The following is an 18,048-nucleotide window of genomic DNA, read 5'->3' on the forward strand; positions in this document are numbered from 1 at the left end:
AGACGTTATTCTGAATGGTGAAGCTTTTTGACTCCCAACCAGACTTAGAGGCGGAGTTGCTCGCAGAGAAAAACGGTTTATGTTAAAAGTCATTAATAAGATTCAATGAATCCAAGGCATGGAAATATTCTGTCTCAAACTACTGTGCTAACTACTTATCATTCTTCCCTAGTTTGGAGCTTTTCTACACTACACAGAACCTCATAATTCATCATTAATAACTGGCAAATTGATGCACAGCATTACATTGCCTATTCATGTGGAAATTTCCACCAGATATTGAGAGCCAAAATGTAACCAAAAGGAATCTGGGGGAAACTGATGAGAAACATGTTGTTCCAGGCAGCTTTCTGAGACTGTCTAATGTGTTACATACACTTTGGCTGCAGCGGAGCTACAGCTCAGAGCAGATACACCACAGTGGAGAGAGAGAGAGACCTACTGGAGCTTCCAGGAGTCAGGAGATAATGAATTTCTCATAAACGAGGCAAATGGGGAATGAAGTTTTAGTAAGGAAAGGTGAACTGAAAAGAGGAAGTGGAGTGAGAGAAAGAGAAAAGAGCATGAGAAAGAGAGGTAGAGGTAGTGTGTCTAGGCCGAGACGATTTGTCCATCTACAAGGCCCTGTGCTCCAATCTGTCTTTAGAGTGCGTTCGTCAATACACTCTGGCTATCAACTCTTATTTCAGAGCATTCTCGTCTGTGTGCCAGAGCACAGAATAACTGACGAATTTACGAACGCGCATCACCCGTTGAATATGACCGGTGTCAGTAAACATTGGCCAAAAAATATATATAATTAAATTGATGCCAGCAGCACATTTAGTCACCAATGCTCTGGATAACATGAAAATAGCTAAACCAGCTCTGCTAGGGGGAGTAAAATGGTCAGAGTGAGGTGTTCTCTCATTTGTGTCTGGAAGTAGCTAGACAACTTTAGCCAGTTAGCTTGGGTGCTTGACTGCCGTTGTGAGGACAGAACGCTCGGATCAACCCTACTCCTCGGGCAGTGTCCAGGGTGCTCTCTGAACGCTCCCAGAGCGAAACGATCTGTATTTACAAAACGGACAATCTGGCAATGCTCAGAGCACATTCTGAGCGCACTCTGGCAATCCAGAGTAAATTTACGGACACACCCTTAGTGGTGTCCTATCCAAACCAGGTGGTTCCTCTCATCGTTCCTGGCAACATATATGCTGACTCACCTAATTCCCTCTCAGGAAGCACTGACCCCTCTGGATATGGATAGACTATGGCCTGGTCAGTGAGGGAGAGGGCAGCACTGATGATATTACATAACAGTTGTAAGAATGTGTTTATAGTTTCCTTCCTAGCAGTACGTCAATTGCCGTGAACATTTTCTTTGCCAACTTTCCTGTACTGACACTAGGCAGTGATACAGACTCATATAAACTTGTTTCAACATGACTGCTTTTACAGATTTCGCCACTAGCTGTGGAACTGTAATGATACAAAACTGCCACGGAACACTTACAACACTGTAAGTCTTTTGATAACGCTTACAAAATGAACAAGCCCACGTACCCACTCAAACACGACTCGCGCTACGGTGGGTATATTGTGGCATTGAGCAGAGCAAAGGGGCTGGGGGTTGGGAGGATATGTCTTTCAGGGAGCAAGGTAAAAAGGTGGGAGAGCGCTTTAAACGGAAACAGCTGCTTGTGTGAACTAACCTCAAACTTTCCCTTCTTGTCCTGAGGCTCCGCTTGGGCCTCGTTGGTCTTCGCTGCGTCGCACCTCGGGACGCCCTCTCCCTCCATTTCCTCCACGATCATCACCGTCTCCCAATTCCCGAACGTGCTAGCAGGGAACATGTCAGACCGCATGCTATCCCCAAAGTACACCACCTGTATAGGGTAGGAGACAGGATAGGCAATGAATGAGGCCACATTCGCAGCTGCTCAGTAAATGAAGTTGACTTTTCTATGTTATAGTAACTACCTCCTCATCTGATTAGTAAAGTGCTGTAATAAAATAGAATTTTTTTCTGGATTCGTTTCAAGGGAGCGCTCAACAGTAGTCAAATTCAATAAATCTGACATGTGCCTTACTGCCCCTTAGGGCGAACTAGACCAGACACGATGGGGCTGCAAAACTCATCACGTCTTCTTTGACCATCATTTCTGTTTTGTACTCAAGAAAAACACGTCAAGACAGGCTTAGCTGAACAGCATACCAAAACTGACTGGCAACCCATTTCCTTACTTTTGAAACTATTGAAATGTAAATAGTTGAATTCCTTGCAAACCCAGTGGAAACAAAGGGTTAAGAAGAGTGTCAGATTAGGGAACAACTAGAGGAAGAAAAAAAACAAGAATGCTGCCATAATGGAAACAGCTCTTTAGAGGAAATAGCTCCTTGAGTTTCAGCACATCACAAAACTCTGACTTCTCAAGGGGTCCATTTAAGGAGAGAAGAAAGGTTATGACCCCAGGCCATAAGGATAATGAGAAAATCTTGGGACTAAAGACACACGCTTAAAGAGTCCTTCACATAGCTCTCTGTGTGGAATGCAGAGTGGGGTGTGTGTGTTTGGGAGGGGAGGGGGGGGGGGGGGTTATAGATGAGGCAGACATCCATAAAGAGGAGGGGGGTGAGGGAGGAGTGAAGGGTCTCTAATGAATTCATGTGGGCCGCAGGCCTCGCTCCGGAAACCCCCTCCTCTTCTCAGGCCCTTTACAGCGTCTCTGACCAGGCCTCGCAGTCCCACGCATAAATAAACAGGACATTCGGCCAGCCCGAGGCCCAGGCTGTGGAGCTGTGAGCTGGGCCTGTGGAGGTCGGGGGCGGGCTCAGGCATCAGGTTTCCAGGCTTTCCCAGAAACTGGCCACAGACATGGAGAGAGAACACTGCTGCGGAGTGCACCGATTGTTTTTCAGCTCCCCACTGCTGCCAGAGGCATCGGATCAGTAGGATAAATATTTACAGGGCCAGGAATTCCAACACAGTGGCAAAACATTATAGAGAGGCTTTCATGCTAAACAGTTTCATACGGCTGGGAAAGATAATGCAACAGAATTCAGGTTAACTCCGACTTTCTCCATAATTTGTAACTACAGTTTAAGTCAGAAGTTTACATACACTTAGGTTGAAAAACTTGTTTTTCAACCACTCCACAAATTTCTTGTTAACAAACTATACTTTTGGCAAGTCTGTTAGAACATCTACTTTGTGCATGACAAGTAATTTTTCCAACAATTGTTTACAGACAGATTGTTTCACTTACAATTCACCATATCACAATTCCAGAAGTTTACATACACTAAGTTGACTGTGCCTTTAAACAGCTTGGAACGTTCCAGAAAATGATGTCATGGCTTTAGAAGCTTCTGATAGGCTAATTGACATCATTTGAGTCAATTGGAGGTGTACGTGTGGATGTATTTCAAGGCCCACCTTCAAACTCAGTGCCTCTTTGCTTGACATCATGGGAATATCAAAAGAAATCAGCCAAGACCTCAGAAAAAAAGGTTTGGTTCATCCTTGGGAGCAATTTCCAAAGGCCTGAAGGTACCACATTCATCTGTACAAACAATAGTACGCGAGTATAAACACCATGGGACCACGCAGCCGTCATACCGCTCTGGAAGGAGACGCGTTCTGTCTCCTAGAGATGAACGTACTTTGTTGCAAAAAGTGCAAATCAATCCTAGAACAACAGAAAAAGACCTTGTGAAGATGCTGGAGGAAACAGGTACAAAAGTATCTATATCCACAGTAAAACGAGTCCTATACCGACATAACCTGAAAGGCAGCACAGCAAGGAAGAAGCCACTGCTCCAAAACCACCATAAAAAAGCCAGACTACGGTTTGCAACAGCACATGGGGACAAAGATCGTACTTTTTGGAGAAATGTCCTCTGGTCTGATGAAACAAAAATAGAACTGTTTGGCCATAATGACCATCGTTATGTTTGGAGGAAAAAGGGGGAGGCTTGCAAGCCGAAGAACACCATGCCAACCGTGAAGCACGGTGGTGGAAGCATCATGTTGTGTGGGTGCTTTGCTGCAGGAGGGGCTGGTGCACTTCACAAAATAGATGGCATCATGAGGAAGGAGAATTATGTGGATATATTGAAGCAACATCTCAAGACATCAGTCAGGAAGTTAAAGCTTGGTCGCAAATGGTTCTTCCAAATTGACAATGTCCCAAAGCATACTTCCTACGTTGTGGAAAAATGGCTTAAGGACAACAAAGTCAAGGTATTGGAGTGGCCATCACAAAGCCCTGACCTCAATCCTATAGAACATTTGTGGACAGAACTGAAAAAGCATGTACGAGCAAGGGGGCCTACGAACCTGACTCAGTTACACCAGCTCTGTCAGGAGGAATGGGCCAAAATTCACCCAACTTATTGTGGGAAGCTTGTGGAAGGCTACCCGAAACATTTTACAAAAGTTAAACAATATAAAGGCAATGCTACCAAATACTAATTGAGTGTATGTAAACTTCTGACCCACTGGGAATGTGATGAAAGAAATAAAAGCTGTAATAAATCGTTCTCTCTACTATTATTCTGACATTTCACATTCTTAAAATAAAGTGGTGATCCTAACTGACCTAAGACAGGGAATTTGTACTAGGATTAAATGTCAGGAATTGTGAAAAACTGAGTTTAAATGTATTTGGCTAAGGTGTATGTAAACTTCAGACTTCAACTGTAGCTACAACCTGTGGCTCCCTCCCTTCCCCTAGCCCCAGTCAAGAGACCCCCCCAGCCATGAGACCCCCCCAGCCCAGTTCAATGCATCACTCAGAGCAGCGATTAGAGGTAAAGCCACCCCTGGATAAACAGGTCTGAAAAGCCACAGCAGCCCAGAAAGCCCAGCTTAATGAGGCCATTGTGCTCCACTGTGTGCGGCCTGACTGCGACAGACAGAGCCCACGTCCAAAATGGCACCCTATTCCCTACATAGTGCACTACTAGCAGGGCCCTGGTCAGAAGTAATGCACTATTTAGGGAATAGGGTGCTATTTGGGATGCAAACAGACAAGAGGGAGATCACATATCTGACATGAGAGGGCCAGGGAGATAAGGACTATAATCCATGTTACTTAGCAACGCTGCTGATATGCGACTAATGAAATGGTAAGGACACAACTGAGCTGCAATATCCTGATGCTGTCTTTCTTGGATGACAAAAATTATGTAAATTATGAATATGTGAAATTGCCAATGTATAGCGAACGCCTTATGATCACGCCAAACGATTGTTGCAGGCTTATACTGCTCTTTTAATTGAATAAAAAAACTAGCGCCGTTTCAATCATTGACTCACTGAGTCTGTATGAGCTGGGCAGCTCAGTGTATAAGTTGTGATCCTACACATAGCAGCCAGGCATGTACTCACTGCTACAGGGGACCTACATGGGACTGTAATCTGCTCTGAATGCCTCCCATTCAGCCGGCCTACCGGCCTACATTAAGTCCTATCAGGTAAAAAGTGAAGAACTCAAAATGTCGACGGACTCAGTTCACCCCAGAGTGGCTGCCTTAAAGCTGCCACAAGTGCAGGTTGACACTGCATTCCGCGAGCGCTTTCTCCACGTGGCCCGATAACAGAGGGGGGCATTGAGCGCCCCTGGCTGGGTCGGAGGGGTGGATGTTTGGAGGCGGGAGAGGAAGGAGAGGCTGAGGACGTGGATGATGATGATGAGCATGCCTGGGTACACTCGAAGGGGTTTGACACAGCTGTTGCCGGGGCCTTTCCTCAAGAGCTGAGACAGAGCACAAACAGAGTCTCAGAGTCAGACGAGCTAGCTGCCTGCCAGAGATCGTATAGGCTGTGTACGCGGCCATGTTTCCCTCTTCGTCACACCGGTGCAAATCTCCCTGAGCTGATTTATATAGGACGTCTGATCTCTGTGCGTTTGCCAGGAACGGAAGCTCACTGTCCTGTGGATAAACATTGAGAGACAGATCCCAGGATAGTATGGAAGTGATGGTTATTTGGATACATGTATTACGTTTGCTAGTTACTTCAACAGATGAGCATAACTTCCTCTGTAAGGACAAGAAAATAATCAATTAACCCATCAAACAAACAATCAATGAATCAACAAATCTAACCTTGGGCTCAGGTTTCCCAGTCATGGTTTTGAGCAGCTGGTGGAGGTGGGGCCAGTTTCCTTGAGAGTACCAGCCAGGCTTGTCCAGGGACGGCAGCCCTTCACTCTCCTCCACATCATTCACTGCAAGACAAAGTGAGCAACCTTACCACAGGGTCACCACACGGTTTGACCACACCGCTCAATGACACGAACATACACGACCACACCGCTCAACACACAACCACACCTCAAAGCCTCACCGCCACATTACTCAACATTGGCTGGGCCAACAAACAATTAAAACAGGGCAAAATGGATTCTAACAATGTGGATATTTCCATAGTTCAATATACAGTACTCTTGTGAGGGATAAAAATACATAATTGAAAAGGGCGATTTTTTCACAGGGGAAATGAGCCTATTTGGAGCTACTTCCATGAGTATGTTTCCTAAACAGTTCATATTTAGGTCTCAGCATGTGGTCTAAGGCTAGATATCTATTTCCTTCTAAGCTCTGCTCTTAGCTTTGCTGCTGCTGATACACAGAGTACAGCGGCCATTACATCAGCACAGCAAGAGAAAAACAGTTCTCGGAGTCAAAACAGAGTCATGGGCTGCGCCCCCAATGGCGCGGTATTAGCACACTAATGAAGTAATTAAGATGGCCCTGGTCAAAAGTAGTGCACTATATACAGAATATGGTGCCCTTTGGGACACGCCCAAGAAGGCTAGCCTGCTTCCTCCTCTCATACCTCTGTGGGTGCAGTGGCTCAGTCTGGCCCGGTGTAGCCGCGTCTCAAAGTGCGTCCCAAAATGGCACCCTATTCCCTCTGTAGTGCACCACTTTTGATAAGGGCTCTGTTCAAAGTACTGCACTATATAGGGAATAGGGTGCCATTTAGGAAACACCCTCAGCCACCAGGCAATGTGTCAGCTTCTCAGTGAAGACGAACACTTCCAAAGGACTACCCCCTTCCCCCCCAAAAAAAACTATTTTTCAGGCACTCAGTCACAGAAGTCACACATCATACAGTACAAGAAAGTGTGTCAATGACCTCATGGAAGTATTTACAGTTCATAAATAACACTCTTTCCAGACTTCAGGTACATGGTTTAGGTCTTGATGCTCAACAACAGCCAAATACTTTTCACTTAGTCATTCCTAGTTGATTGGAGGGGTTTTGGTTTTGGCTGTTGGGCTGCTGCTTAGCAATAACCCCAGTCTGCTTCAGTTTGAGCAAGGGGGCATTGGAAGATAGCCAAAACAAGATAGAGAGCGGTTGGAATGTAAACCACCACACAACTTCTAGAGCATTACACACACTCTAGAAACTGCAAGGCTGGAGGTAACAGCAAGTTCCTCGAAAACAAATCTAATGTTTAGCTGAAAACAGAACTCAGTTAAACAGCAAGGGTTTAGGGCTGCTGGAATCTCCATTGAGTAAATAAACTCAGCAAAAAAAGAAATGTCCCTTTTTCAGGACCCCGTCTTTCAAAGATAATTCGTAATAACTTCACAGATCTTCACTGTAAAGGGTTTAAACACTGTTAAACAATGAGCCATAAACAATTAATGAACATGCACCTGTGGAACAATCGTTAAGACACTAACAGCTTACAGACGGTAGGAAATTAAGGTCACAGTTATGAAAACTTAGGACACTAAAGAGGCCTTTCTACTGACTCTGAAAAACACCAAAAGAAAGATGCCCAGGGTCCCTGCTCATTTGCGTGAACGTGCCTTAGGCATGCTGCAAGGAGGCATGAGGACTGCAGATGTGGCCAGGGCAATAAATTGCAATTTTCGTACTGTGAGACGCCTAAGACAGAGCTACAGGGAGACAGGACGGACAGCTGATCGCAGGACGGACAACTGATCGTCCTCGCAGTGGCAGACCACAACAACACCTGCACAGGATCGGTACATCCGAACATCACACCTGCGGGACAGGTACAGGATGGCAACAACAACTGCCCGAGTTACACCAGGAACGCACAATCCCTCCATCAGTGCTCAGACTGTCCACAATAGGCTGAGAGAGGCTGGACTGAGGGCTTGTAGGCCTGCTGTAAGGCAGGTCCTCACCAGACATCACTGGCAACAACGTTGTCTATGGGCACAAACCCACCGTCGCTGGACCAGACAGGACTGGCAAAAAGTACTCTTCACTGAGGAGTCACGGTTTTATCTCACCAGGGGTGATGGTCAAATTCGCGTTCATCGTCGAAGGAATGAGCATTACACCGAGGCCTGTACTCTGGAGCGGGATCGATTTGAAGGTGGAGGGTCCGTCGTGGTCTGGGGCGGTGTGTCACAGCATCATCGGACTGAGCTTGTTGTCATTGCAGGCAATCTCAACACTGTGCATTACAGGGAAGACATCCTCCTCCCTCATGTGGTACCCTTCCTGCAGGCTCATCCTGACATGACCCTCCAGCATGACAATGCCACCAGCCATACTGCTCGTTCTGTGCGTGATTTCCTGCAAGACAGGAATGTCAGTGTTCTGCCATGGCCAGCGAAGAGCCCGGATCTCAATCCCATTGAGCATGTCTGGCACCTGTTAGATCGGAAGGTGAGGGCTAGGGCCATTCCCCCCAGAAATGTCCGGAAACTTGCAGGTGCCTTGGTGGAAGAGTGGGGTAACATCTCACAGCAAGAACTGGCAAATCTGGTGCAGTCCATGAGGAGGAGATGTACTGCAGTACTTAATGCAGCTTGTGGCCACACCAGATACTGACTGTTACTTTTGATTTTGACCCCCCCCTTTGTTCAGGGACACATTATTCCATTTCTGTTAGTCACATGTCTGTGGAACTTGTTCAGTTTATGTCTCAGTTGTTGAATCTTGTTATGTTCATACAAATATTTACACATGTTAAGTTGCTGAAAATAAATGCAGTTGACAGTGAGAGGACGTTTATTTTTTTGCTAAGTTTAATACATTATAAACTGGGTGGGTCGAGCCCTGAATGCTGATTGGCTGACAGCCATGGTATATCAGACCGTATACCACGGGTATGACAAAACATGTATTTTTTACTGCTCTAATTACGTGGGTAACCAGTTTATAATACTAATAAGGCACCTCGGGGGTTTGTTATATGTGACCAATATACCACGGCTAAGGGCTGTGTCCAGGCACTTGGTGTTGCGTCGTGCATAAGAACAGCCCTTAGCTGTGGTATACTGACCATATACCACACCTCCTCGGACCTTATTGCTTAAGTATACCCTTTTCTGCCCAGCTTTTAGGAACCCTACACTTTGAAGTGGGTGACTGCACTTCTGGACAGGAGAAGAAAACAGTCTTTATGAGACTGATGGGCGCTTAAGACCGGCAGCAAGACAACCTCTACCTTCTTTTTTTAGAAAAAGACAGTCCTTGACAGAGTGGGCTGCACCAGGTTCACGCTAAGGTTAAATATGCTATAAATATTGTGGCAGAAGAGAGAGACAAAGCACAGACTTTAGTTTGTGCGATTCAGTCACGCGCACACACGCGCACACACACACACACACACGCACACACAAACACAGTAACAGCTGTGAGGATGCAGGGACCTTAAGAGAAAGTGGAATGAGAAGTATGTGGTCTCTGGAACCCCAGAAAAACTGAGCACAGAAACACACTTGCGCACGCCCACAAAGAATACCGGTCACCTATCAGGATGTGAAATCCTGTGGCGTTTTCACTGTACGTCTCAAATGGCACCCTACTGCCTATATAGTACACTGCTTTTGACCAGGGCCCATAGGGTTCTGTTCAAAAGTGGTGCACTATACAGAGAATAGGGTGCTGTGTGGGACGCAGCCCACGCTTAATAAGAGGCTGGGAGGAATCTGATGCTAGCAGCCAAAGTAAAAGGATTGATTTATAAAACTTCTCAGTCTAATACAGTACCTGGCAGGAACTGGGCTCTTATGAATTATATAATGTAGCTACTCCTGTCCTGTGTAGGAACCCATTCAATGACACACATACAGTATTTGAGCCACTCCATCAAATAAGGCTGATTTTTTTTAGGTAGGTCCAGAATTAGTGAGCTTTAAAATAATCTATAACTTCTTGAATATTGCTGGACATAAAACTGCACACATACACTGAGTGTACAAAACATTAGGAACGCCTTCCTAATATTGAGTTGAAACCCCTTTTGCCCTCAGAACATCCTCAATTCGTCAGGGCATGGACTCTACAAGGTGTCGAAAGCGTTCCACAGGGATGCTGGCTTTGTTGACTCCAATGCTTCCCACAGCTGTGTCAAGTTGGCTGGATGTCCTTTGGGCGGTGGACCATTGTTGATACAAACAGGAAACTGTTGAGTGTTAAAAACTCAGCAGTGTTGCAGTTCTTGTTGTTTTGCCCATTCACCCTCTGAATGACACACATGCACAATCCATGTCTCAATTGTCTCAAGGCTTAAAAATCCTTCTTTAACCTGTCTCCTCCCCTTCATCTACACTGATTTAACAAGTGACATCAATAAGGGATCATAGCTTTCACCTGGATTCACCTGGTCAGTCTACTATGTCATGGAAAGAGTAGGTGTCCAAATGTCAACAAATTAAACTGGACTATATATACATACAGTGGGGTCCGAAATGATTGACACCCTTGATAAAGATCAGCAAAAAACTATAAAATAAAGAATTCAAATACTGACCTATATTGTATGGTAAAGTTTTGGGGGAAATTATATTATTTTATACTAATACAATTGCTCGTTTTCAAGTGTATCTTCCAGCAAGACAATAACTCCAGGCACACATCCACAAAGAAATGGTTAATTGGCCACAAAATCAACATTTTGCAATGGACATCTCAGTCTCCGAACCCATTGAAAACCTGTGGTTTGAATTGAAGAGGACAGTCCATAAGCGCAGACAAAGGATATCAAGGATCTGGAAGGATTATGTATGGGGGAATGATCTAGATCCCTCCCATAGTGTTCTCCATCTCATAAAACATTTTAGAAAAAGTCTCAGTGCCGTTATCTTTGCAAGGTAAAGTACTGTATTAAAAGATATTGAAAACAGGGGTGTCAATCATTTTGACCCTTACCTTTTTGAGAGAAAAAAATATTACTTGTTAAACAAAATGTCTTTCTCTGGTCAATTGTATTAGTATAAAATAATATAGTTTCCTCATTTCTTTGGAGCATACAATATAGCTCAGTATTTTAATTATTTATTTTATACCGTCCTTTTTTCTCATTTTTATCAAGGGTGTCAATCATTTCGGCCCCCACGGTATATGTTGACAAGATTTCGACCTTCTGATAGTAAACTAGCCTTTTCCTCCTGAACTTAGACTGACCTTGTCAACTCAGCTTTATCTGATCAACTTAACAGCATCACTATAGCAACACTTAGAACATTACAATAGAGGCACATAAGTAGTGCACAACAGTGATGTTATATCCCAGAGGCCAATATCTCTGTATGGATGAAATAAGAAAATCGAATCAAATATTTCTTCAGTATGGAATAGAACCAGCCACTGACAGAGGCTATATCTGCCAACGTGGCGAGGGCTGGAGGAGGAGTGAATATTTGAGCGGCTGGGTCATTGTGTTTCACACATAATGCTTCCCTCCAGTGTTATTCCTGGCAGGAACGCAGTCCAGATGGGGGAGCATTCCAGAGCCGGTGCACACCTTCAGGAACCGATCGGGATTAAATATCAGTTGCCTGAGCAGGAAAACTGGGACCATGTGTGGATCACAGATCATATTAGAAATACTGACAGCTAATATGAACAAAAAGATGTCGGATCTTAATTTGATCACCCTGTTGCAGGATCACTTTTCTGCAATGCAGTACATTTAAACTTGTAGTGTATTTTGAGGTTTAAAAAGGCTTCTGAAGTTTGTAATTCCCATATTGGAATTTCAGACTTGACTTTCCCCTACAAAAATGTCCATAAATTACAAATCACAAAATAATTCACTTTTTCTGTCGCTGCAGGATTATTTTCCTGCTGTAGCAAACTGGCTCAAATTAAGATCCTACATCTGTAGTTTGATGTTCACCACCTGTCTTGATGCTAGTTTATCCTACTGGTTTCAGTAGTGATTTGACGCTTGGGTTTTGAGAGAGTATTAAATGCATGGATTTTTTTTCTGGATTCCAACTCCACAAGTATTCTGATTTTATCAGAATCAGAAAAGTGATCCTGCAACAGGAAACTGCACCAAATACCCTAGTTTCGTACTCCTAATTATCCAGAGTGGCGCAGCGGTCTAAGGCACTTCATCTCAGTGCTAGAGGCGTCACTGCAGACCCTGGTTCGATCCTGGACTGTATCACAACCGGCCGTGATCGGGAGTCCCATAGGACGGCGCACAACTGGCCCAGCGTCGTCCGGGTTAGGGGAGGGTCTGGCCGAGGTAGGCTGTCATTAAAAATAAGAATTTGTTCTTAACTGACTTGCCTAGTTAAATAAAGGTTAAATAAAAATAAATATTTAAAAAATCCTTAAACGTCTGAAGACTCATCTCCATGCTAGCTGGAAGAACTAGTATTTTATCTCAACACAGCTTTATCTTCTGACTGTTGGATACTGGGAACCTGGTGTGTTAACATCACTCAATGGAGACTAACAATCCTGACTGCCAATCCTGATGGAGTCCAACTAACAATCCTGACTAACAATCCTGACTGAGTCCAACCTGAGACCTGTTCCCCACGATAAGTTTCAGTAATCACCATCCTGAGATCCCATTGGGGTGTAAAATCTATAGCCCTGCAATGCTCTTTTTGATGAAGGCAAAGGGCTGTTCCACAGTGCTTAGTGTTGGTGTGAAGTGTACTGTACATCGGGTATCTTGTGTGAAAAGGCAGACATACAGATAGGCAGGCCGGCAGGAACTCACCCAGAGTCCTGAAGGGTCTCTGTTGGGGCACCAGGGAGAAGAACCCAGGCTTCAAGGCGTTGGTGATGATGATGTCAAACAGCTCCTCCCAGTCCTTTCTGCAATAACCAATGAGAAACAATCCATCTGATTATTACAAACAAATACAGGCTTAGTGTAAGGTCAAAGTTCAGACTCCATCCCACTGGATTTGTTTAGCACAAGAAAATAAAAAAAACATTGCTTGAACTAAACATTAGGGAGTTGATGAAAAACAGTCAACCATAAACAGTGCATTTATGGAAAGGCTACGGAGGGAAATGTTAGGGAACAATATCAACATTTCCCCAAGATAAATAAACTCAAAACAGACCGAAAAAGACAAACACATACACTCATAGTGATTATTAACACTAGGTTAGCATCAGCGTCCAGCTCCAAGCACTAGCTAGCAGACATACAGACCAGGGTTGCATCCGGTCTCCTTTATCTGGAGCTCTTCTCCAGATCAGAGCCATGCGGCTGGGTGGATTGGTGTTTGCTGTTCCGGCCTGGCTAGGGCTGACTGGGGTTACACTTTGAGAGAGACCTCTCACTGCAGCCCTACGTGGGTAGATGGCAACCTTGAGCTGAGGCAAAGCCCAGGATCATTCAGAGCACTGCCTTCTGATATAAGCCTCATCATTCTAAAGCTAGGCCTTAGACATGCAGGACCTCATCAGTCTCAGAGTTACAGCCTTAGGAGCTAGTCAAACATATTCCTGACATAGCATAACATTATCGCTACATCCTATTCTAGCCAGCAAAAGGCATAGCAGGGAAGTATAAAAATATCTGTTGTAGACTTATGGTTTCATCTTGCTGTGTCCCAAGGCTGGCCATGCCAAGGAGTCACCTAGATACTCCTGGAGCAGACCATGGGTCCTGGTTGGTAGGGGCCTGACTGGCAGCCCTGGTCTTGTTGTGACACTTCTGACCGCCCTCTGTCCCTGGCCCACAGCCCGCAGGGCTACAGTTGCCAGACTGCTCTACTGAGAGAAGCGTGGGCTTTTAAGAGGGCAGGAGAAATGAGTTGTTCTTCCTGACAGAAAACAGAAGTCAGATCAGGAGAAAGGGCATTCTTAATTGGGGAGTGCCTATGCATTATGGAGGTGTTGAAATCCATATAGTTCATAGACTCCAGCCTGGGGCTGCAGGAGAAAGAGTCACACGTCTGAGTCTGTTGACTGTGAAGCCAGACATTGTCCTACCACAACAGCTACTGTAGACAACAACACAACACACAGGAGGATTAGCATGCAGGCCAGCCCGTACAGCAGAACAAAGCAAAGCTTATCCCAGAGCTACCACACGGACAAGACGCAGCCTGCGCGATTTCCTCGCCTCAGTTACCACAACATAAATCAGGCGTCCTCAGGCCTTGTAAACTGATTCTCTGAACACACTATATTGCACACACACAGTCGGGCTCCCACCTGACGTGGCGGCTCCTTGGGAGGTGACATATGTCGGAGGGTTAAAGGTCGCGAGGAGGAAAGGGGGCGGCCAGTGAAACAGTGGAGGAGAGACGGTGGGGGGGGGGGGAACAACAGAGACTGGGCCGAGCCAGGCCAGGCTGTTTGACAGGAAATGGCTGTGGGGGAAAGTCTGGGCCATAGAGGTCCCTGGAGACCTAGTAGACATTCAGAACAAACGGTTGACTTTCAGCCCCCGCCGCCCCTCTCTCCCCTGAGTCCAACTCTCCATAACGGTCAGCTATACTAGCAGAGTGGAGCAGAAGAATAGATCATCTGTGTGGTTGGTTTCTTACCAGATGGGCATCAAATCTTACTTTAGCTAGGCTATGGCCTTGGATGGATTAATACTCATGATCAAGTTCTCCACTGTGAAGTAATACTGGTGACGTGTCAGTGTGTCTGTTAGCTGTTGTATCTGTTTAGATAATGGGCAGAGACACTTCTTGAAGGCATTATATTCAGCCACAGCACCAGTCTGCTTTCCGCGAGTCGTCCTCTTGCCTCCTGACCGAGTGTGTAAGAGGGTTTAGGCTAGAATAATAACCCTAGACCACATGGTGTACACTGCAGAGGGAGAGGCACCAGTGATACTGACACAGTCCAGTCCTCTGGTCTAGGTCAGCCCACAGCTGGCTAGTAATAATGAGTCTATGGAGAGCCGGCTAGGACAAACATCACCATTGCATATGGTCAGGCGAAGTTATAGGAAGACTTACTAGTTTAATGTGCTGTTTTATTTCTGCTGGGCTGAGTGGGAATGAGAGTTGACAGTGCACAGTGGTGAGAGGGTGTGCTGGTCAGCGGGCTAGCTGACCAGGGTGCGAGTGGTGTGTGATGGTGATTGTAACCCAAGACAGCCATATAAAACTGGGGGTGACTGAAGGAATGACGGATAGAGGCATGTGGGAGCTGTACGCAATGTGGGTTGCGGGAGAAGAGCCAGTAGGGCTGAAACCAGTCGGGGCTCATCATAAAACCATAAAAAAAAGTCTGTACTTTAGCCCCGACTGGTATTCTCTCCCATATTGGGGCTCAACCAGTTTGGTTAGTGCCTGGCCCCAGTGAGGTGTGTTTTATGCTGTGTATCCCAAATGGCACCCTATTCCCTAAATAGTACACCATTTTTGACCAAAGCCCTAAAAGCCCTGGTCAAAAAGTAGTGCATTATATAGGGACTAGTGTGTCATTTGGTCAAAAGCAGTGTTGGTACACGGTGCCGAAGACAGGCAGACTGGGTCTTGTCCTGGGCCCTAGGACCTGGCTGGGTGCAGTCAGTGCAGTGTGTGGTCTCTGGTCTGGTCTCCAGACCTATTCCCTCTACTAACTCACCCCAGGATGTGGTCACAGATGAGCCTGCAATAGTCACTGTGAGAGCTGGTGATCAGCAGGAGGACCTTCCCAGCACTCTTCATGCTCCTCAGCCAGGTCTTGACGGACTCTGAGCAGGGCTGCAGGTAACGGCCAGGGTCCCTCTTTACACTGGGGAAGTACCATCCTGCATCCTCTGAGGGACAGGCAAACAGAAAAAAACATATCTAACCTTGCTGAACATGCACATGCAATAACTTCACATACCATGGCATTGTTGAATACTCCTTTCTGATTGGCTTGAAGGGCATTCTAGAGCGGGCATTATTTAAGTGATAATGCCCTCAAAGCCTGTGTTTGGAAGATATATGGCACGGGTTGAGGGCCGGCAAACTGTGCCAATATATCCTCCAAACACCGGCTTCGAGGGCATTATCATTTTTATACAAAGGGTTACTAACATATTCAAATAATAATAATAATAATAATAATAATAATAATAATGATTGATATTTTCATTAAAAATGTTGTTTTGATGAATTTATTCATACTATTTCGTCCTTCCACAAGATATAGTCCCGACACAAATCTAGGGTTGCTACCCAAGCCGGCCGGTCGTTCGTTTTATCGGTTCGGTTGCCAGAGACGCAACCCAGTTGTTCGTTGTAAATGTTGTCACTTGCTTGCTAGTTAGCCAACTACGACTAATTTAGTCACGTCAAACAGTGCAGCCAGAATAACAACAAAGTAGCTGCCTTTGCATAAGCTGTTTTCTAGTGACATTTATTTGGATAAATCCATAACAATGAGCTAATGAGGCGCGATTTCGCCTGGCATAGAAAATGCGCTCTCTCGTCAGGACACTGTTGTTCAGAGGAGCTAGCCAACAACACAGCTAACACAATCACTTCAAGCTGAAGCTGGAAAGACTGGAAACTAGCTGCACTTCGTTTCCTTTTTCCTTTTTTTCAATTGACATTTCTTTGTATATATATCCATAAAAATGATGCCAGCTGATTCATGATTTCAACTGGGTGAGAAATGCTGCCTGTCTGTCTCCCGTCCTGAGATGTTCATTACTATGGGACAGCTGGAGATCAAATTTTTATATTTAATCAATGTTGCAAATGTCGGAGAGACAGACAGCAAGGTGTATACAAATCTCCGCTGTTGAAAACTACATGTTAGTCTCAAAGAAATGTGAGATAATGTCTAGATGCTTTTTATAGTGGAGATCAAGTTTCTGAGCGTTCTGGAGCAGGTTTTCATCAAGAGTCTCGCTGTACTTTGCTTTGTTCATATTTCCCTCGATCCTGACTAGTCTCCCAATCCCTACCACTGAAAAACATCCCCACAGCATGATGCTGCCATCACCATGATTCACCGTAGGTATGGTGCCAGGTTTCCTCCAGACGTGATGCCTGGCATTCAGGCCAAAGAGTTCCATCTTGGTTTCATCAGACCAGAGAATGTTGTTTCTCATGGTCTGAGAGTCCTTTAGGTGCCTTTTGGCAAACTCAAAGCAGGCTGTCATGTGCCTTTTACTGAGGAGTGGCTTCCGTCTGGCCACTCTTGAATAGTCCTGATTGGTGGCGTGCTGCAGAGAATGTTGTCCTTCTGGAAGGTTCTCCTATCTCTACGGAGGAACTCTGGAGCTCTGTGAGAGTGACCTCACTGACCAATGCCCTTCTCCCCTGATTGCTCAGTTTGGCTGTGAAGCCAGCTCTACGAAGAGTCTTGGTGGTTCTAAACTTTTTTCAATTAAGAATGATGGAGGCCACTGTGTTCTTGGGGACCTTCAATGCTGCAGAAATTGTTTGGTACCCTTCCCCAGATCTGTGCCTCGACACAATCCTCTCTCGGAGCACTACGGACAATTCCTTTGAACTCATGGCTTGGCTTTTGCTCTGACATGCACTGTCAACTGTGGGACCTTATATAGACAGGTGTGTGCCTTTTCAAATCATGTCCAATCAATTGAATTTACTACAGGCGGACTCCAACCAAGCGTGTAGAAACATCTCAAGGATGATCAGTGGAAACAGGATGCACCTGAGTTCAATTTCGAGTCTCATAGCAAAGGGTCTGAATACTTATGTAAATGTTATATTTCCGTTTTTTATTTTCTTAAATAAAATGTCAAAAGAAAAAAACTGTTTTTGCTTAGTCATTATGGGGTATTGTGTGTAGATTGATGAGAAGAGAAAAAAAACGATTTAATCAATTTTAGAATAAGGTTGTGACATAACAAAATGTGGAAAAAGTCAAGGCCTCTGAATACTTTCTGAATG

At 45.1% G+C, this 18,048-nt stretch overlaps 1 protein-coding gene across 2 annotated transcripts in view; it reads right to left on the reverse strand.

The window, feature by feature from the left end:
* LOC106607728 (5'-nucleotidase domain-containing protein 1-like) overlaps positions 1-18,048 on the reverse strand; it is a 55,619-nt gene that overhangs the window by 3,413 nt on the left and 34,158 nt on the right. For both annotated transcript variants that reach the window (XM_014204998.2, XM_014204997.2), the window contains exons 7-10: positions 15,779-15,953; positions 12,954-13,051; positions 6,094-6,215; positions 1,695-1,868 (exon numbers count right to left, since the gene is read on the reverse strand). In XM_014204998.2, the coding sequence (XP_014060473.2) occupies positions 1,695-1,868; positions 6,094-6,215; positions 12,954-13,051; positions 15,779-15,953 (569 nt within the window). The remainder of the gene's footprint in view (positions 1-1,694; positions 1,869-6,093; positions 6,216-12,953; positions 13,052-15,778; positions 15,954-18,048) is intronic.

The sequence above is a fragment of the Salmo salar genome, chromosome ssa06 (genome assembly GCF_905237065.1).
Source record: "Salmo salar chromosome ssa06, Ssal_v3.1, whole genome shotgun sequence".
NCBI classification, from domain to species: Eukaryota; Metazoa; Chordata; class Actinopteri; order Salmoniformes; family Salmonidae; genus Salmo; species Salmo salar.